This window comes from Drosophila willistoni (genome assembly GCF_018902025.1).
Source record: "Drosophila willistoni isolate 14030-0811.24 chromosome 2L unlocalized genomic scaffold, UCI_dwil_1.1 Seg196, whole genome shotgun sequence".
NCBI classification, from domain to species: Eukaryota; Metazoa; Arthropoda; class Insecta; order Diptera; family Drosophilidae; genus Drosophila; species Drosophila willistoni.
In genome coordinates, this window is record NW_025814048.1 from 118,577 (window position 1) to 133,314 (window position 14,738).

Consider the following 14,738-nt stretch of genomic DNA (forward strand, 5'->3'; position numbering starts at 1 on the left):
TAAAATCATTATTTTAAATACAGTCACCTCACATCTCTAATACAGAACTGGTTCCCTTAAAGAACCATTGCAGTTTGTCGGTACAAAAAAACAAATAAATAAAATAAATAAAAAATTCGTTCATAATGCGAGATAGGGAAAGAGAACGTGATAGGGATCGTGATAGACATCGGGATAAAGATAGAGACCGCGATAGAGAACGAGATCGAAGACATCATCGCTCCAAATCTCCTTCCCAATCAATATCAAGGAGTTCCAAATCCAAGAAGAAGAAATCCAAGAAATCTAAAAAATACTACAAGCGAAGCCGCAGCAGTAGCCATTCATCGAGAAGTAGCAGTTCTCGTAGTCGGAGTAGTTCCCGTAGTCGGCATAGCAAAAGAAGCAGGAGTCGCGACTACAGCCAAAAGTCGCGTTCAGCATCGCAAAGGACAACAAGGCCACCCAGTTCTGAGAGCAATTCCCGTTCAGGGGCCTCCATATCCACATCCACGACGACAACAAATGTGAAAGCCATTGATCTCTTTGATGCCAAGGTGCAAAAAGCACTGGAAACAATCGAAGAAGATGCTTTTAAACCCACCACTTTCTTTAGTTCTCGAGACCGAGAGGCCGCAGATAAGGAAAAGGTCATCATAGATCTTAACAGTGAGACAGTTTTGGTTACCAAGCCGGCTAGTGGAGGTCCTGCTCGCGATGAAGATGTATTATTTCATCCTAATGTGGGTTTTTTTTGGTCACCCCTAAAAATTTTATCTAATTCTGTTATTAAAATGTATCTTAAAAATATTTGCAGTTTTTGGGAAATCCTGATCTCAAGGCAGAGAAATGGCTACGAAAGCTCTACAATTACAGGCAAAAGTATATGGAAGAATAGACGTTTTCCGATTTTTCGTAATATATTTTAAACAATAAAAACAAAATCTTAAATCTAGAATATATCACTGCCCGTTTTTCTGGCCCTTATTAAAGCTTCTTCCGGCTGCAGTCTCTCATTTTCTGAAGGCTCCAGTGCCTGGCCATCGCTCTGAAGCTTGTCCGCTTTAAAATCATCAATAATTTTTCGTGAATATACCGCATTGAACAAATCCAGGCTGGTGAACTCAGATTGAACGACATCGGGCGCCTTGTAGGAGACATAGGGCTTCAGTTTGCATCCTGTTAGATCCGGCACAATAATCTCAGGTATCTTTTCCTGTATTTCGACAAATTGTCCATTGACTATCATGCCAGTGTCACGAACACCACGCTTATGTATCGGCACTGGCGGATTTTGTTGAGTCCGTTGGGCCTCCTTGACCACGCGGGTACCTCGTTTGCTGTACACATTGAATTTACGGAAATTACGCTTGCCGCTCAAAGGAAGAGAAGTGCTGATGCCACGCTGTTGGCATTTTAGAGCCACGGGCACTAATTTAAACCAGTTTTGCATGATTTTGCTGTGAGAAAAATTAAAATATTAAATTCTAGTTTTTGTTAAATAACAAATGCAAACAGCTGCTTACCTCGATAGTTGGGAAATTCTATCGAATGATTATTTATCGGTATTCTGGCAACGCCAATATATTACCAACATTGGATATCGAATCCAACCGTTGCCCAACACTTAATACATCATGATCGATACTATCGATGGATTTCCCATCTCTACTAATAGCGGGTGTTTGCGCCGTCACAACAAGAAAACGTAATTAAATTTTTACATTTTTCTTATAAAACGTTTAAACCAAACCAATTTTTGTGAATAAACCCGTTTAAATATGTCGGAGCCCAGCACCAAAGACAATGTGAAAACCGCCATGACTTATATTTGCGGAGGTAAGTTTGGAGCCCTTATGTCCTCTTTGTGATTGAAATTCTTGTTTTCTTTTATATTTAGAATGCCATCATGAAAACGAGATGAGAGCACGTGATCCCATACGTTGCCGTGAATGTGGCTACCGCATCATGTATAAGAAGCGAACCAAGCGTCGTAAGTACTCATTGTTGGAAAGAGGCGCTCCAATGACTCAAACTGTCGAATCTAAAACTTTAATTTCTTGCAGTTGTGGTATTTGATGCACGTTAAATAGCAAATCCAGTCTAAATGGCTTGGAGGACACATAGTTTGTAGAAAAACACCTATTATTAAATACACCTATGATAAACTAGTTGTTTATTCTTGTTAATTGTACAAAATTCTAGAGGTATGTGTTATGTATTTTGCAAACGATTTCTATGGAGTAATCCATCGCTGGGCGAGAGATTTACCATTATCCAACGCTAGCTGAGAAATTTAATTCTAATTCTTCTTTAGTTCCACAAAACACCGTCCCTTGCGTTTGCGGAAATTTCTGCACAGCGGGATTGTCCCTTTATGAAACGATCAATTAAATTTTTTTTCGCACATTCTGCCGTTTTATGAGGTACAGGTACTTTCACCACAAACTTTATTTTCGCATTCTCTAATATGATCCAGCAGTCATGCGAAAAGGACAATTTACTATTTGTTTCTTCCTCATTTTGTCAAGACAACTGGTTACAATGTCGTTAAAGGAAGCTCCAGAATTGTTCGATATATCTTGTGGGATTTGCTATTGCAGGTTTTATATCCAATACTGTCATCTTAGTAAACTTCATGGGGTTACTCCAATTTTTAAGACAATGTTTCTTCGAAAGCTATATGATATATGGGTCTGATCCTGACAATTTTCATACTTTATTTTTCCCGGGTAATAAAAAGCCCCCAAAAAACATTTCATCCCGATAGCTCTTAAGATGGCCGCGTAAAACGCATCCGCGCAGACGGACGGACAGACGGAAATGGCTATATCGACTCGGCTTCTCATGCTGATCAAGAATATATATACTTTATGGGGTCGGAAACGTCTCCTTCTGTGCGTTACAAACATCTGACCAATTTTATAATACCCTCTGCAAGGGTATAACTAGATTATAAATCTTTTTGACTGTACTTTTTGCTTTTAAGTCACTATTTAGCACATTGATGTCATCATGTGCTTCAGTCATTTAATTGCAATATTGTTTACTTTTATTTCAGCTAACTGTAATTTTTTAAAATAGCAAAATTTGTAGCTAATAGCTGTTTGAAAATTTTTGTAGCAATCGACCTTAAAAAGTGGCCAAATCTAGCTACAAAGTAGCTGATTCGGCAACACTTATTACAGGCGAAGCTATCAATTTTTTAAGGCGAAGGGCAAGATTTGAAGACAATTTTTAACAGCTTGGTGTATATATACATATTTACATTAGAAATAAAAAATGAGCTAAAACTAAATTAGAACTAATTACAAATATTATTAAACTAAATTAGAACTAATCTAGTTAGATATATTATTAAACTAAATTAGAACTAATCTACTACTTAGAATAATTAAAACTTATTTTATTTTTTCTTCCGTTTCATATTTCATTCATGTAAATATGGTACCATTTTTTTTAGTTTGATTTTGTTTAATTTTTTTAATTTGTATTTTTATTTATGAATATAACTAAAAAAAAAATTCGTAATTTAACTGTTTCGTTTAATTCTTTTTTTTTTGTCTTGTATATTCCTTTTTATAAAAGCAACAAAGACAAACAAAATTAAACAGAAAACTGCAGCTGCCCGTTTTTCACGGTGTATAAAGTGAGGCGAATTCTCGTTTGTGTTTGTTTTCTTTTTTGTCATTCCAAATTTTAAAATGCCTCGGTTAAAGAAAAAATCTGCTGATCAAATCCGTCGAGATAGAGCAAAGAAATCAGCAGAATATTATGAAAAAAATAAAGTCGAGCTTAGAGAAATGAGCAGAACACAATTGGCACACAAACGCAAAAACGATCATGAGGCAAGGGAACGTGAACGCCAACGAGATGCATTGGCAAAAGCGAAGCGCCGAAAAAATGAACATTTTAGAGCCAGGGAACGCCAGAGAAATACAAGGGCCCGCGCTATTGCACGAAAAGGTCCTGAATATGCCGAGTGGTTGGACGCAAATGCTGAGGAAAAGTATGAACAAAAGCAGAATGAAAGAACCAGGATAGCAAAACAAATGCGTCGAATTCAAAATCAGAAGCAACAGGAGTTTGAACGTGTTCGCCAAAAGGAAAAAGAGGAAATTGTAAAGGAAAAGCAGCGCAAAAAGGATGCTCGCGATCGCAAGTACCGCTTGTTAGCACGACAAACACAAGGATGTTTGAATACTACTGAAATGCTCGCGATGCTTCGGTCCAAAAACAGTCGAATAACAAAAACAGAGCAGAAATGTATGAATGCAACAGAAGAGCTCGAAGTGCAGCTTGTTCCTTTATAACCTTAGCAAGGGTGGCATATATTTTAAGCGAAAAGTAGATAAATTGAATAGATAAGTTAGTTCTAAACCATTTTTAATCTGTGCAACTTTGTGTCTATCAATTATAAATATTAAATATTATCTATATATATAAAAGAAAGTCGGGTTTGTTCAACCACTTATAACTCGAGATCTGCTGAACCAATCTTCATGGTTATTGATCCCTTTGGATTTGTTTGCCCCCAAATAGCAGAATACATCTTAAAACAGCCAATTTCTTCGTTTACCTAAAAGCACCAAATCTGTGGCGATATGTAAACAAACTTCAAAGAGTTTCATTGTTGAACGATCTGTCTGCTGATAATTACAACTGAAGGTTGGCTCCGTAGTAATCATGCTTCGAAACATAAACCAACTAAAACTGTGCAACGGTACGCGTTAGGTGGTTAGTAAATTGATGAACAATGTAATTTACGTTACGATAATGATAGGAAAATTCAAAGGTGAGGAAGTTCTCATTCCGAGGATCCCAATGATCCCAACCGATATGCCGTTTCAATTTAAAAGACTTCAATTTCCGATACGCCTTGCATGTCTTACAAACCATCTTATCATTTTTAGAATCAGACAGAATAAAAATAAAAAATTTCTTGGACACTTTCATGAATAACCAATTTTAAAAATTGACTTTATCATCATTGTTCGACGATGTTGGGGTAAACCTTTAGTGCAGAGCAGTAGACTGTTATCATTCTAAATCAATTCGTATTAAATTTTCAAAGTTATAGGTAGCTACTGATTGATATGTGTGTTGTGCAAAAAATAAACCGTAATAAATTTTGTCTTGACGGGAAATCTAAACCCTAGTGCTTATCAGTCATAAATATTAGATGATTAAATTTCAACCGCGGGGGGTATAAAAAGCAATGGAATGGCCAAAACGATTGTAAAATTGCCTTCAGTTGGCGCAATATGTGGAAGGTAGCTCAGGTTTTATTTGGACTTTTATGTCTTGGCTATATGGTGCAGTCCCTGCCACCCGATGCGGGTCGTTCTAGTTCAGTGACCACGGTAATTAGTCTGAAAAATGCCAAAATCCTCGAAAGAAATTTCAACATTTTTTTTTTCGAACAGGTCTCTATTGTGAAAGGACATGGCTTTGATATCGAGGAGCATGAGGTGCAAACTTCCGATGGTTATATTTTAACTATGCATCGCATACCAAATCACAAGGATCATGAGAAACAACTCAATCGACCGGTGGCCTTTTTAATGCACGGCCTTTTGTGCTCGTCTTCGGATTGGGTCTTGGGTGGCCCAGAAAATGGTCTAGCTTTTCTACTCTCCGCCCAGGGTTATGATGTATGGATGGGCAATGCACGTGGCAATACTTACTCCAAGAGACATGCAACTAAATCGGTTTATTTGCAACCTTTCTGGAACTTTGAGTGGCATGAGATTGGGATCTATGATTTGCCAGCCATGATGGACTATGTGTTGTATGTGACGGGACAGGAAACTCTTTCGTATGTCGGTCATTCTCAGGGTACTACATCGTTCTTTGTCCTGAGCACTATGATTCCACGATTCAAGAGTCGCATAAGTTCCGCTCATCTTTTGGCTCCAGTTGTTTGGATGGATCACATGGAGAGCCCTTTAGCCAAAGTTGGTGGTCCCCTGTTGGGTCAACCTAATGCGTTTGTCGAACTTTTTGGCAGTGCCGAATTTTTGCCCAGCTCCAAGGCCATGGAATTGCTGGGTTCTTCCTTGTGCAATGATGCAGCTTTCTCTCAAATCATTTGCACCAATTTCCTATTTCTTTTGGGTGGATGGGATTCCCCATATTTGAATGAGACAATGATTCCAGACATTATGTCCACCACACCAGCGGGTTGTTCTATCAATCAAATATTCCATTACCTTCAAGAATATAATTCGGGCTATTATCGTCAATTTGATTATGGAACGACACGCAATAAGAAAGAATACGGCAGCAAGACTCCAACAGAATATGACATTGAAAGCGTTGATGTGCCAATCTATCTCTACTATAGTGACAATGATTATTTCGCTAGTATTATTGATGTGGATCGTCTAAGATATACTCTGAATCCAAACACTTTAAAAAAGGCTTACCGTCTGCCAGAAACCAAGTGGAATCATTTGGATTTCCTATGGGGTATAAATATCAGGGAAATACTATACGATCAGGTCATCGATGATATTAAAAATGCGTAATACACTGACTAATAAAACAACAAAAATTAAGTACAAATGTACAAATTCGATTGTGATAGGTGAGATTTTTTTTTTTATAATGAAAACGGTCTACTCAGAAAATACAATAAAACCAAAAAAAAAAAAAAACACAATTCCATTTTACTGATCTTTGCGCGTGGGGTTTATATTTTGGTAGCTAATCAATGAGGTCGTAAATTTAACGTTTTGCATTTGAAATGACATTGAAATTTGCAAAGAGTCAAATCAAGAAAACTTCGACGGCCGATTTGATCATAATGGTCATGTGATGTACACGTGATAACAATGTTTTAAAAAAATAACAACTATTTTTATTATAGTATTTACATTTGTAGCTGCAGTAAAATTGAAGTACCCTTGCAAAAAGGGTATATTAATTTTGGTCACTCAGGACGGCGATACAAGTTCAAATAAGGTCTTTTGCTCAAGGTAAAGTATCACAATATTAAAAATTGTAAATAATCGCAATGTTTTAAAATTTTACTCCGGTTGCACTACCTTGGCAACAAATACTATATTTCATTCATTATGGCAGTTTTATTTATGCAGAAAACATTTTATTTTTGAAAAATGAGCACTTGCTCAGTTTTTACAGTCTTTAGCACTTCCGGCTCACTTTTGAGTTTTCCCCAAGTTGAAATTTTTATCGATAAGACGACTAATCGATTTTAATAACGCTCCCTGGCGTTATCGTTTGAGATGCCATATACAAGTACAGTACAACCGCATTGAATTTGAGTGAAAAATTGGGATACATTTAATTTTAAGACTACATTGCCCAGTGTGAAAGGAATCCCAGTGTGCGGGATGACGCGCGTTACAAGAAGTGATATATCCCTTGATATGGAGTTCTGGGTGGAGGAACTTTCGCCGGCCCAGTTGGCTTACTATGAGAAAATCACCAGTGAGCACAATGCAGTGAAAAACGCCCTCAAGTCGGCCGTAAATGCAAACGATGGCAAAGAACTCTTCAATGGTCAGGTGTTTCAGGCATATTCATTTAAGGGCAAAGTTCTCCAAGAGTTGAAAGAGGCCACCTTGCCCAAAAAACCTCCCAAACCGGCAGAGCCACCAGCCGCTAGTAGCGGTGGCGGCGGTGGCAGTGGGACGCCATCATCAGGTCCAGGACGCCCGCGTGGTCGACCACGAGTTGCATCAAATATTGCATACTTGGAGTCGTCCGATGAGGGTGACGACGATGTACCGCTGGCGAAACGTTTGGCTCTGTCAGCTGGGAAAAAGGCGGTAGCAGCTGCCGCAGCAACATCACCCTCTCCCGGGCCCAAGGCAGGCAAGAAGGGCAGTGCCTCTGGCGGTTCCACGGGCAAGTCATCACCCCAACTCAAGGGTGGCAAACATGGATCAAAACTGAAAGATTCCGGCAAGGATACTATTGATCCGCCACCCAAAAACTATCGCCCTGCCGAGGTGAATTCAGTTGGTGGTCTTGTTGTGGGCAGCAACGATGATGCTAAAGATGGCAAGGACAGCAATAACAAGGACGGCAAGGACACCAAAATGCAGGGCAAAACATATCCATCGCTGGTGGTATTGGCCAAACCATTTCTTAAGATTAAGGATATGGCCGCAACACGCAGTAAACTTGACTCTAAAGTCAAATTGGTTTTAATGTTGACCCCTAATAAGTTCTGCGAGTGGCTACTCCAAGAGGGTCTGCTTAGGGCCCAGCAGCACTGCATTAATCATCGCTCCAATGAATTAAAATTGGGTAAGTTCTTACGAAGCGTTTGAAATCTCTCCCATACCAAAGTTTCGTTCCTTTTTAGGTGTCTATTCGGATGTTACCAAATTTCCATATACTGGAGGCTACGTATGGATTAGTGAATGTTGTCCATATCGTTTTGTTTCCGTATTCAATAATTCCATATTTGAGGGTGCCCAACATCCACCTACATTTCTGCTAAAACTCATTTATCATTGGGCCTGTCAGACCAGTATACAGAATGTGGTGCAATGGGTCAAAGTGGACAGTGTATATATCAAAGGCATTTACACTTGGCTAAGAGCCATCTGCACTTTGGCCGTGCATCAGAAATGCAAGAAACTTGGCGGTCCTGGTAAATTTGTAGAGGTGAGTTGTAAAATTTTACATTAATCTTGACCAGAACTCAACTATTGTTTTTCTTTATGTTTAGGTGGGCGTAATCTCTTTGGGCACTACCTCTCAGGATGGAGCACAACGACAAGTTAAAGTGGAGGTACTCGGCGTTTATGATTATTCAGATAAATCCATAAGATTGCGAGCCGTTGAACCAATCACAGATGGTGATCGTAACTATAAGAAACGATTCCAGGCCATTCTCGAGCCACTCTCGCGTTGGGTTCATAAAGACAGCACCATTTGCATTGATCTGACAGTCGATAAGATTACCCTTTTTAGCATGGGCTTTAAGAATATTGTTCAGGCAGCGGCAACAGATAATACAGCCAAGCACAATAATTCCGCTGTTATGGAATATTTAAGAAGAATTGTACCACGAATGTTCCAAAATACATTATCCTTGCTGTCGCGTCAGATGATTCAACAGTTTCTCGACGAACTGGTGTGGCGAGAATCTTTTGGCACATACGCATTACAGGCATTTAATAACATTATAATACATATAGCCGAGCAGACCAGAGTGACTACCAATGAGACCATTACCCAAAGGCTCTATCAGGTCAGTGAAGATACTTATTGTGCTTCATTTTGGACTTATTAATCTTTGTATGTATATTTTTCTAGGTGGCCACCAATCCCTTCAAGGACTGGAGTATTTTACCGGCCACCTACAAGGAGACACCGGCCAATGCTGCACCCAAACGGCTTAAGAAACGTTAGTAATTAGTCAGCCGAGAATCCTCTAACCTCTTATCCCTGTTTATACTTTTAAGATTGTGATGAGAATGACTTATTTTTTTAACTAGTTAATTTGCCAGCGTTATGTTACTCCAAAAAAAAAAAAAAAACAAACGTTTCTAAAAAAAATTTTTGAATTTAGATTAGTTTTGTGTAAATATAAAATATCAGCTTAAAATCATTTATCCTAATTAGTTATCTAATTTTGTTAGTTAACTTGTTTTAAATAGTACCAACAAAAAGAAACCCAAACTAAAAATAATTTACAAAAAAAAAAGAGAAATTTAGAAAAAATATATATATATTTACATTATCAAAGAAAAGTTTTGATTTTTTATTTGTTTTTTGGAGTGATCAAACGCACATGGCATGATATTACATATACATAGATGTATAAATATATTTTTTTCTGTTTTGTTAGCCATTAACGATGCAGATTATACAAATCCTGGCAAAGAAACGGTTACCAAGGTGCCCAAAAAGGAAAAAGATCGAGAACGCGAAAAGGATATATTGCCAGCGGGAACAAAACGACGTGGTGTCAATACTCCACCACCAGCAGCACCGGCAGCCCCAGTGCACAAGGGACCCGGTAGACCACCAGGAAGTGTGAATAAAAATTCCAATAAGGCACAAAACCAATCAAAGGCATACCCATCAACTGCTGCAGCAGCAGCTACAGCCGCCGCCACTGCTACAGCTTCGGCAGCTGTACGTGGACCTGTGAAAAAAATCAAGGAAAAGGAAGAGAAAGTGCCAGTGGTTATTAAGAAGGAGGAGGATGAACTGCGTGGCCTGGAAGAATTGTATTATGGCATAAGTGATGGCACCGAAGAGAATTATGAACATTTTCCATATACTTCACCACGTGCCAATCCCGCTGATATCACAAGATCTGTCGAATGTCCCATTTGTTTGGGCAATGAATCGTCATTCGATTCAAATGAGAAATTACAAACTCATCTTGTATCACATATATCACCCGAGGGCAAACAACATCAGTTTCAATGTTTGTTTTGCCTGGAGAAACACCCTACTGAATCGGTGCTGGCCAAGCACAATCAAATAATGCATCCCACCGAAACTAAGACAGATGGTTCACCTTCATACTATTGCCTCATCTGTCAGCAGCGCTACAATTCATTGCACTTGCTCACAGCACATTTGCAAAAGGTTCACAGTACATTGGAATTGCCATATTGGTGTCATACCTGTGGGTATCGTTCGTCTTCCCATCGAGATTTGGTGCGACATTTCTATGATGATCACAAGAATCAAAATTTCCTTCAATGTCCCTATTGTCTGGATGTAAGTAAATTATATTATTTCCTAAATAATCCTTAAATAATCAACTTTATTCTATTTGTTAGATCTTTTATTTTTCGCATCGTGGAAATATAAATCAATTGCGCATTGAGCATTATTTCCTTCATTTAGATGAGCATGTCAATAAGCGTGATCCATCGCTACGTTGTTCGAAATGTTCGCTTAGTTTTATTGAGAAGGGCGATTTGAAACAACATATTGTCCAACATCATGTCAGCATGACCAAGACAAATAAGCCAGTGCGTCTGTTGCTAAATAATTCTTTACTAATTCCACGGCCCAAGGTACGCACTCATCACAGGGAGCAACCGCCATTTTCGACATATAAAAGGCCGGCGTTCTTTGCCTTTTTGGAGGGCAGAACATGCGCCGAATGTAATGCCGATTTTGCCAGCGAGGAAACGCATTATACGTAAGTGGAGATAAAGTTCGAAACATCTATGTTTCGCCTACTGCATCAGCTTATAGTCTACCTTTATACTTATGAACATCGAAATCTAATTAGTTTTCCTTTAATTGATAGGGTAAACGTTGGGGAATTTCTGTAGAAGTTCCTCTACTGTTTCCTTTGCTTCATGCAAGACATCCCCCATACAAAATTAAATGTTAAGGAATTTATTTAAAGGTTCCTCGACAGTTTTCCTTCTTTCATGCATAAGCCATCGTCCATACAAAATTCCTTACGGCACCACCGAATTTATTCTTTTGCGTCTAATATTGTTCTTAAAAACATTAAAGTAGTTTTTTTTTTTTTTGATTATGTTCCGATTTTTTTTTTAATATTGAAGAATAATTCTTGAAAAAATATTTGAAATACATAGAAAGCTGGCAATTATATTTCATTCAACTCACTAATATACCAACAAATTGAGTCTCAGTAATTTGACTTGGAAACAAAAGCAATTCGATTATAAGTAGACCTAATTTACCTGAATATTTTGATAACAAATGAACCAAAACTTTTAGTAGAAAGTATTTTTCAGCGTTCGTTACGGATAGCTTGAAAATCAATCAATAGCTCACTGTAAACCAGACCAGACAGGGTTTTATCTTATCTTATTGATATAATTAAATCTAATTGAGAGGGGTGAGCTAGTTTAATGGTGGGCTGATTGGTTGGTTGTTTGGGTCCTAATAGGATAATCAAAGGCCAAACATGATTGTTACCAATTTTTGAAAACTTTTTTTTCTTTTTTGCTTCTTTCTAGTGGCTGGCTGCATTGCGTCAAATGCAATTATCAGACCTGTTGCGAGCGTGCTCAGTTTCGTCATGGAGTTCATTGTAATGGCAACTTTGTGGATGCCATGGAGGTGAATATGCCGCAGGAGATGCATTGCATTTGTGGTTTTGCCACCAGTAACGGAAATAAAATGGCACAACATTTGGCTGGTTGTGGTCTAAGCACTTGCTATTCCAGTCTGGAGGCGGCTAATGAGAATGCCGTGAAGAGGAATATGCTTGATATGTTGGGTCTAGTGCGACGAGATGGTGAAACATCAGGGGAAGGAGCCGACATGGATGATAATAATGATATGCTGCCGCCATCGGGCGAAGAACAACAAGTAGATCAAGAGCATCCCCGTGTAGGACAAAGCCTTTCAGAGGATGGACAACCGCATGAAGGCGCAGTTAGTGCTGGAGTGGGTCTAGTAGAGCCGTCAAATCAAACCGATTTACAACAGGATTATATGGAAAGTGATTCTGTGCCAGATCTATCGCCGCAAGCCTTGCCAGAGTCACAAACTGGGCCGATACAATTTGGTGAATTGGAGGCAGCACCTGTTATGCTGGTGCAAGGCGGTCCCTCAGACTATGCACAGCAGACGGTGCAGCAGCAACAACAACAACAACAACAGCAACAGGCACCACCTCAGACAACGTATGGCTTGGGTGCTTACGGTCAGAGTGGCATCTCAACGGATATTGATATGCCGTTGATTGGTGAACTTTCCGATCCAAATCCACCGCCAACTCCCCAATTCCTGGGGGAAGTGCATACACCCATGTTTGATGCTGTTGCCGCTGCCGAACAGCAACATTATCATGCCCAGCAACAGCAGCAACATCATCCCCAATGATATAGACCTTAGCTGAAACCACGCGATTTCAGTTCACCTTGGCAAAATTATTAGACTCAACTTCTCCATCCTTCTTTCTCATGCAATTTGCTTTTACTTAATTAACTAAGTAAGAGGTGTCATCTACTGGCGGAGCTAGTATCTACTAAACGCTTTAAGAATTCGCTTTTTAAAACATAAAGATATTTTCCTACGATAAAATATAATTCTTAAATGAAATATTCTGTAAGGACAGTTTTTATGTTACAAGGGATACAAAGAGCTTCTAAATTTGAATACTTTGCACCCTATTGCACACCTTAAGGGGCAAAGTTCCTTAAAATTTTCTTCTCTAAATACGCCTATGGTCCCCATCTGACTAGAGATTCATCTACTTGAATCTTTTTCGATTCTATACTCACAGATAAATGTTTGTTTATATTATTTAAAATTAACAAACAAAAAATTAACTACATTTAGATTTTAAGATGCTAATCAAAAGAAAAACAGAATTGTAATTTTCACAAATCATTTTTAATCAATAAAACACAAATCCATACATATTTGGTAAAAATTAGACTAAGCTGTCTCCTCAATTACCGACGATAACGTTCCGCGATAAAACCAAGACTAGACAGAAGCCAACCAACGATGAGTATAAACCAAGCTAAACGAGTGGTGTCCATATCGAGAGCCTTGAAGGGAAGATCATTGTCAAAGAGTCGCACATAACCAGCTCTTAAAGCATCATTAAAATCAGAGACGAGCCAATGTTGGAGTAAACCCACCGCCTGGATACGCATAATGAAGAATTTTAAATGCTCTGACAAATGGGAATTCTTCAGCATAGGATAGCCAATGCCAGTGGAACCCAAACAAGCTGAAGAGTAACGGAAAATGGGCTTTAAAACGTATTGCTGCTGCAACGAGAGGAAACCCCAACGATCTTCTGCCGAGGGATAGGCATAACTTCGATTGAAACTTAGAACAGCTGAGAAAAGTTCACTATCATTTACACCAACCATTAAACGAGAGACTTGATCTATCAAATGAGGTTTCACATGCCTCAAGACAGTATCAAACTCATATGTCCGTACAAGTAGCTTTTGCCTCTGCTCAATCAATTGTTCAATGCTGTCCATTTGCTCACCAACCAGAAGAGTAGTTAGGAAACTACTTAATTCATTGCAATACCAATTCGTCACCAAAAAACCCAGAATGGCTAATTGCAGGGCAATAGAAAAATATCGCAACGATGGACGATAGATTCTCAATGGACAACTGATGAATAGCAATTGACTAATACTAAGCAGGAAACAATAACTAAGATTTTTAGGCCGATTCACTGGACAGGCACCATACATGATAAACGTAATGTAGATAACTGCACCGAGTAAGATTAGCCAACTACTCCATTGAAATGGTCTTAGTAGATACATATAACGTGGTATCTCATTTCGCACTGGAGTCATGAGGCAAACCCTATTTATCAGCAATGGATAACTACTATCGCCCACATGCCAATCGATTTCCGGATACGGATGTAATGATATTTCCATTTTATGTTGTTGAATCAGCTTCATAATCCTCGTCATATCCACACCACTTGTCAGAGAGATCTCTTCTTCGGCATTACTCACATGGAGAGTGGCATTATGATGGCGCAGAAACTCCATGAGCACATGATAAGCAAATCCTCGTATTAGTCGCTGACCCGTCTGCTCATCTTTTACATAAAATGTCCTTGGTAAATCATTTTTCATTGGTGTAGAGACAATATAGCCCTGAAGATCTCTCGCAACTGGTGGAAATAGTTGATCCCTTAGATGTAACTCGTAATAATTTACCACTGGATATGGTGTGTAGCTATAGATTCTCTCTCTATGCACCACCAGAACATTGAGAAATTGTAAATACCAAAGTTTTTTAAAGATTCTTATTAAATCTCCATAGGCATCACTTCT

The 14,738-nt window shown here is 38.7% G+C and overlaps 5 protein-coding genes across 5 annotated transcripts; 4 read left to right on the top strand and 1 right to left on the bottom strand.

The window, feature by feature from the left end:
- The first annotated feature begins 36 nt into the window (after window positions 1-36).
- LOC6639729 (serine/threonine-protein kinase fray2) lies at window positions 37-937 on the top strand. Its single transcript, XM_002062888.3, has 2 exons — window positions 37-722; window positions 797-937. Exons 1-2 carry the CDS (start codon window positions 126-128, stop codon window positions 875-877), a joined length of 678 nt encoding a protein of 225 aa, XP_002062924.1. The 5' UTR covers window positions 37-125; the 3' UTR covers window positions 878-937.
- LOC6639728 (39S ribosomal protein L41, mitochondrial) lies at window positions 881-1,569 on the bottom strand. The gene is made up of 2 exons (XM_023181832.2): window positions 1,506-1,569; window positions 881-1,439 (listed from the first exon to the last, which is right to left on the bottom strand). Exon 2 carries the CDS (start codon window positions 1,430-1,432, stop codon window positions 932-934), a length of 501 nt encoding a protein of 166 aa, XP_023037600.1. The 5' UTR covers window positions 1,433-1,439; window positions 1,506-1,569; the 3' UTR covers window positions 881-931.
- A 63-nt stretch (window positions 1,570-1,632) lies between these two features.
- On the top strand, window positions 1,633-2,150 carry LOC6639827 (DNA-directed RNA polymerases I, II, and III subunit RPABC4). The gene is made up of 3 exons (XM_002062886.4): window positions 1,633-1,818; window positions 1,880-1,972; window positions 2,046-2,150. The coding sequence occupies exons 1-3, from the start codon at window positions 1,761-1,763 to the stop codon at window positions 2,066-2,068; spliced, it is 174 nt and encodes a 57-aa protein (XP_002062922.1). The 5' UTR covers window positions 1,633-1,760; the 3' UTR covers window positions 2,069-2,150.
- Window positions 2,151-5,186: 3,036 nt separating this feature from the next.
- On the top strand, window positions 5,187-6,539 carry LOC6639826 (lipase 3). The gene is made up of 2 exons (XM_002062885.4): window positions 5,187-5,342; window positions 5,406-6,539. The coding sequence occupies exons 1-2, from the start codon at window positions 5,244-5,246 to the stop codon at window positions 6,507-6,509; spliced, it is 1,203 nt and encodes a 400-aa protein (XP_002062921.1). The 5' UTR covers window positions 5,187-5,243; the 3' UTR covers window positions 6,510-6,539.
- A 669-nt stretch (window positions 6,540-7,208) lies between these two features.
- On the top strand, window positions 7,209-13,353 carry LOC6639825. Its single transcript, XM_002062884.4, has 7 exons — window positions 7,209-8,259; window positions 8,318-8,622; window positions 8,687-9,211; window positions 9,277-9,367; window positions 9,812-10,698; window positions 10,761-11,128; window positions 11,925-13,353. The coding sequence occupies exons 1-7, from the start codon at window positions 7,338-7,340 to the stop codon at window positions 12,793-12,795; spliced, it is 3,969 nt and encodes a 1,322-aa protein (XP_002062920.3). The 5' UTR covers window positions 7,209-7,337; the 3' UTR covers window positions 12,796-13,353.
- The last annotated feature ends 1,385 nt before the right edge of the window (window positions 13,354-14,738 follow it).

Excerpts from the sequence above, each read along its gene's own strand:
- LOC6639729 (XM_002062888.3), top strand. The coding sequence starts at position 126 with ATGCGAGATAGGGAAAGAGAACGTGATAGGGATCGTGATAGACATCGG. Across the intron at positions 723-796 it reads ATGTATTATTTCATCCTAAT|TTTTTGGGAAATCCTGATCT; the intron begins GTGGGTTTTTTT and ends AAATATTTGCAG.
- LOC6639728 (XM_023181832.2), bottom strand. The coding sequence starts at position 1,432 with ATGCAAAACTGGTTTAAATTAGTGCCCGTGGCTCTAAAATGCCAACAG.
- LOC6639827 (XM_002062886.4), top strand. The coding sequence starts at position 1,761 with ATGTCGGAGCCCAGCACCAAAGACAATGTGAAAACCGCCATGACTTAT. Across the intron at positions 1,819-1,879 it reads CATGACTTATATTTGCGGAG|AATGCCATCATGAAAACGAG; the intron begins GTAAGTTTGGAG and ends TTTTATATTTAG. Across the intron at positions 1,973-2,045 it reads TAAGAAGCGAACCAAGCGTC|TTGTGGTATTTGATGCACGT; the intron begins GTAAGTACTCAT and ends AATTTCTTGCAG.
- LOC6639826 (XM_002062885.4), top strand. The coding sequence starts at position 5,244 with ATGTGGAAGGTAGCTCAGGTTTTATTTGGACTTTTATGTCTTGGCTAT. Across the intron at positions 5,343-5,405 it reads GTTCTAGTTCAGTGACCACG|GTCTCTATTGTGAAAGGACA; the intron begins GTAATTAGTCTG and ends TTTTTCGAACAG.
- LOC6639825 (XM_002062884.4), top strand. The coding sequence starts at position 7,338 with ATGACGCGCGTTACAAGAAGTGATATATCCCTTGATATGGAGTTCTGG. Across the intron at positions 8,260-8,317 it reads CTCCAATGAATTAAAATTGG|GTGTCTATTCGGATGTTACC; the intron begins GTAAGTTCTTAC and ends GTTCCTTTTTAG. Across the intron at positions 11,129-11,924 it reads AGCGAGGAAACGCATTATAC|TGGCTGGCTGCATTGCGTCA; the intron begins GTAAGTGGAGAT and ends GCTTCTTTCTAG.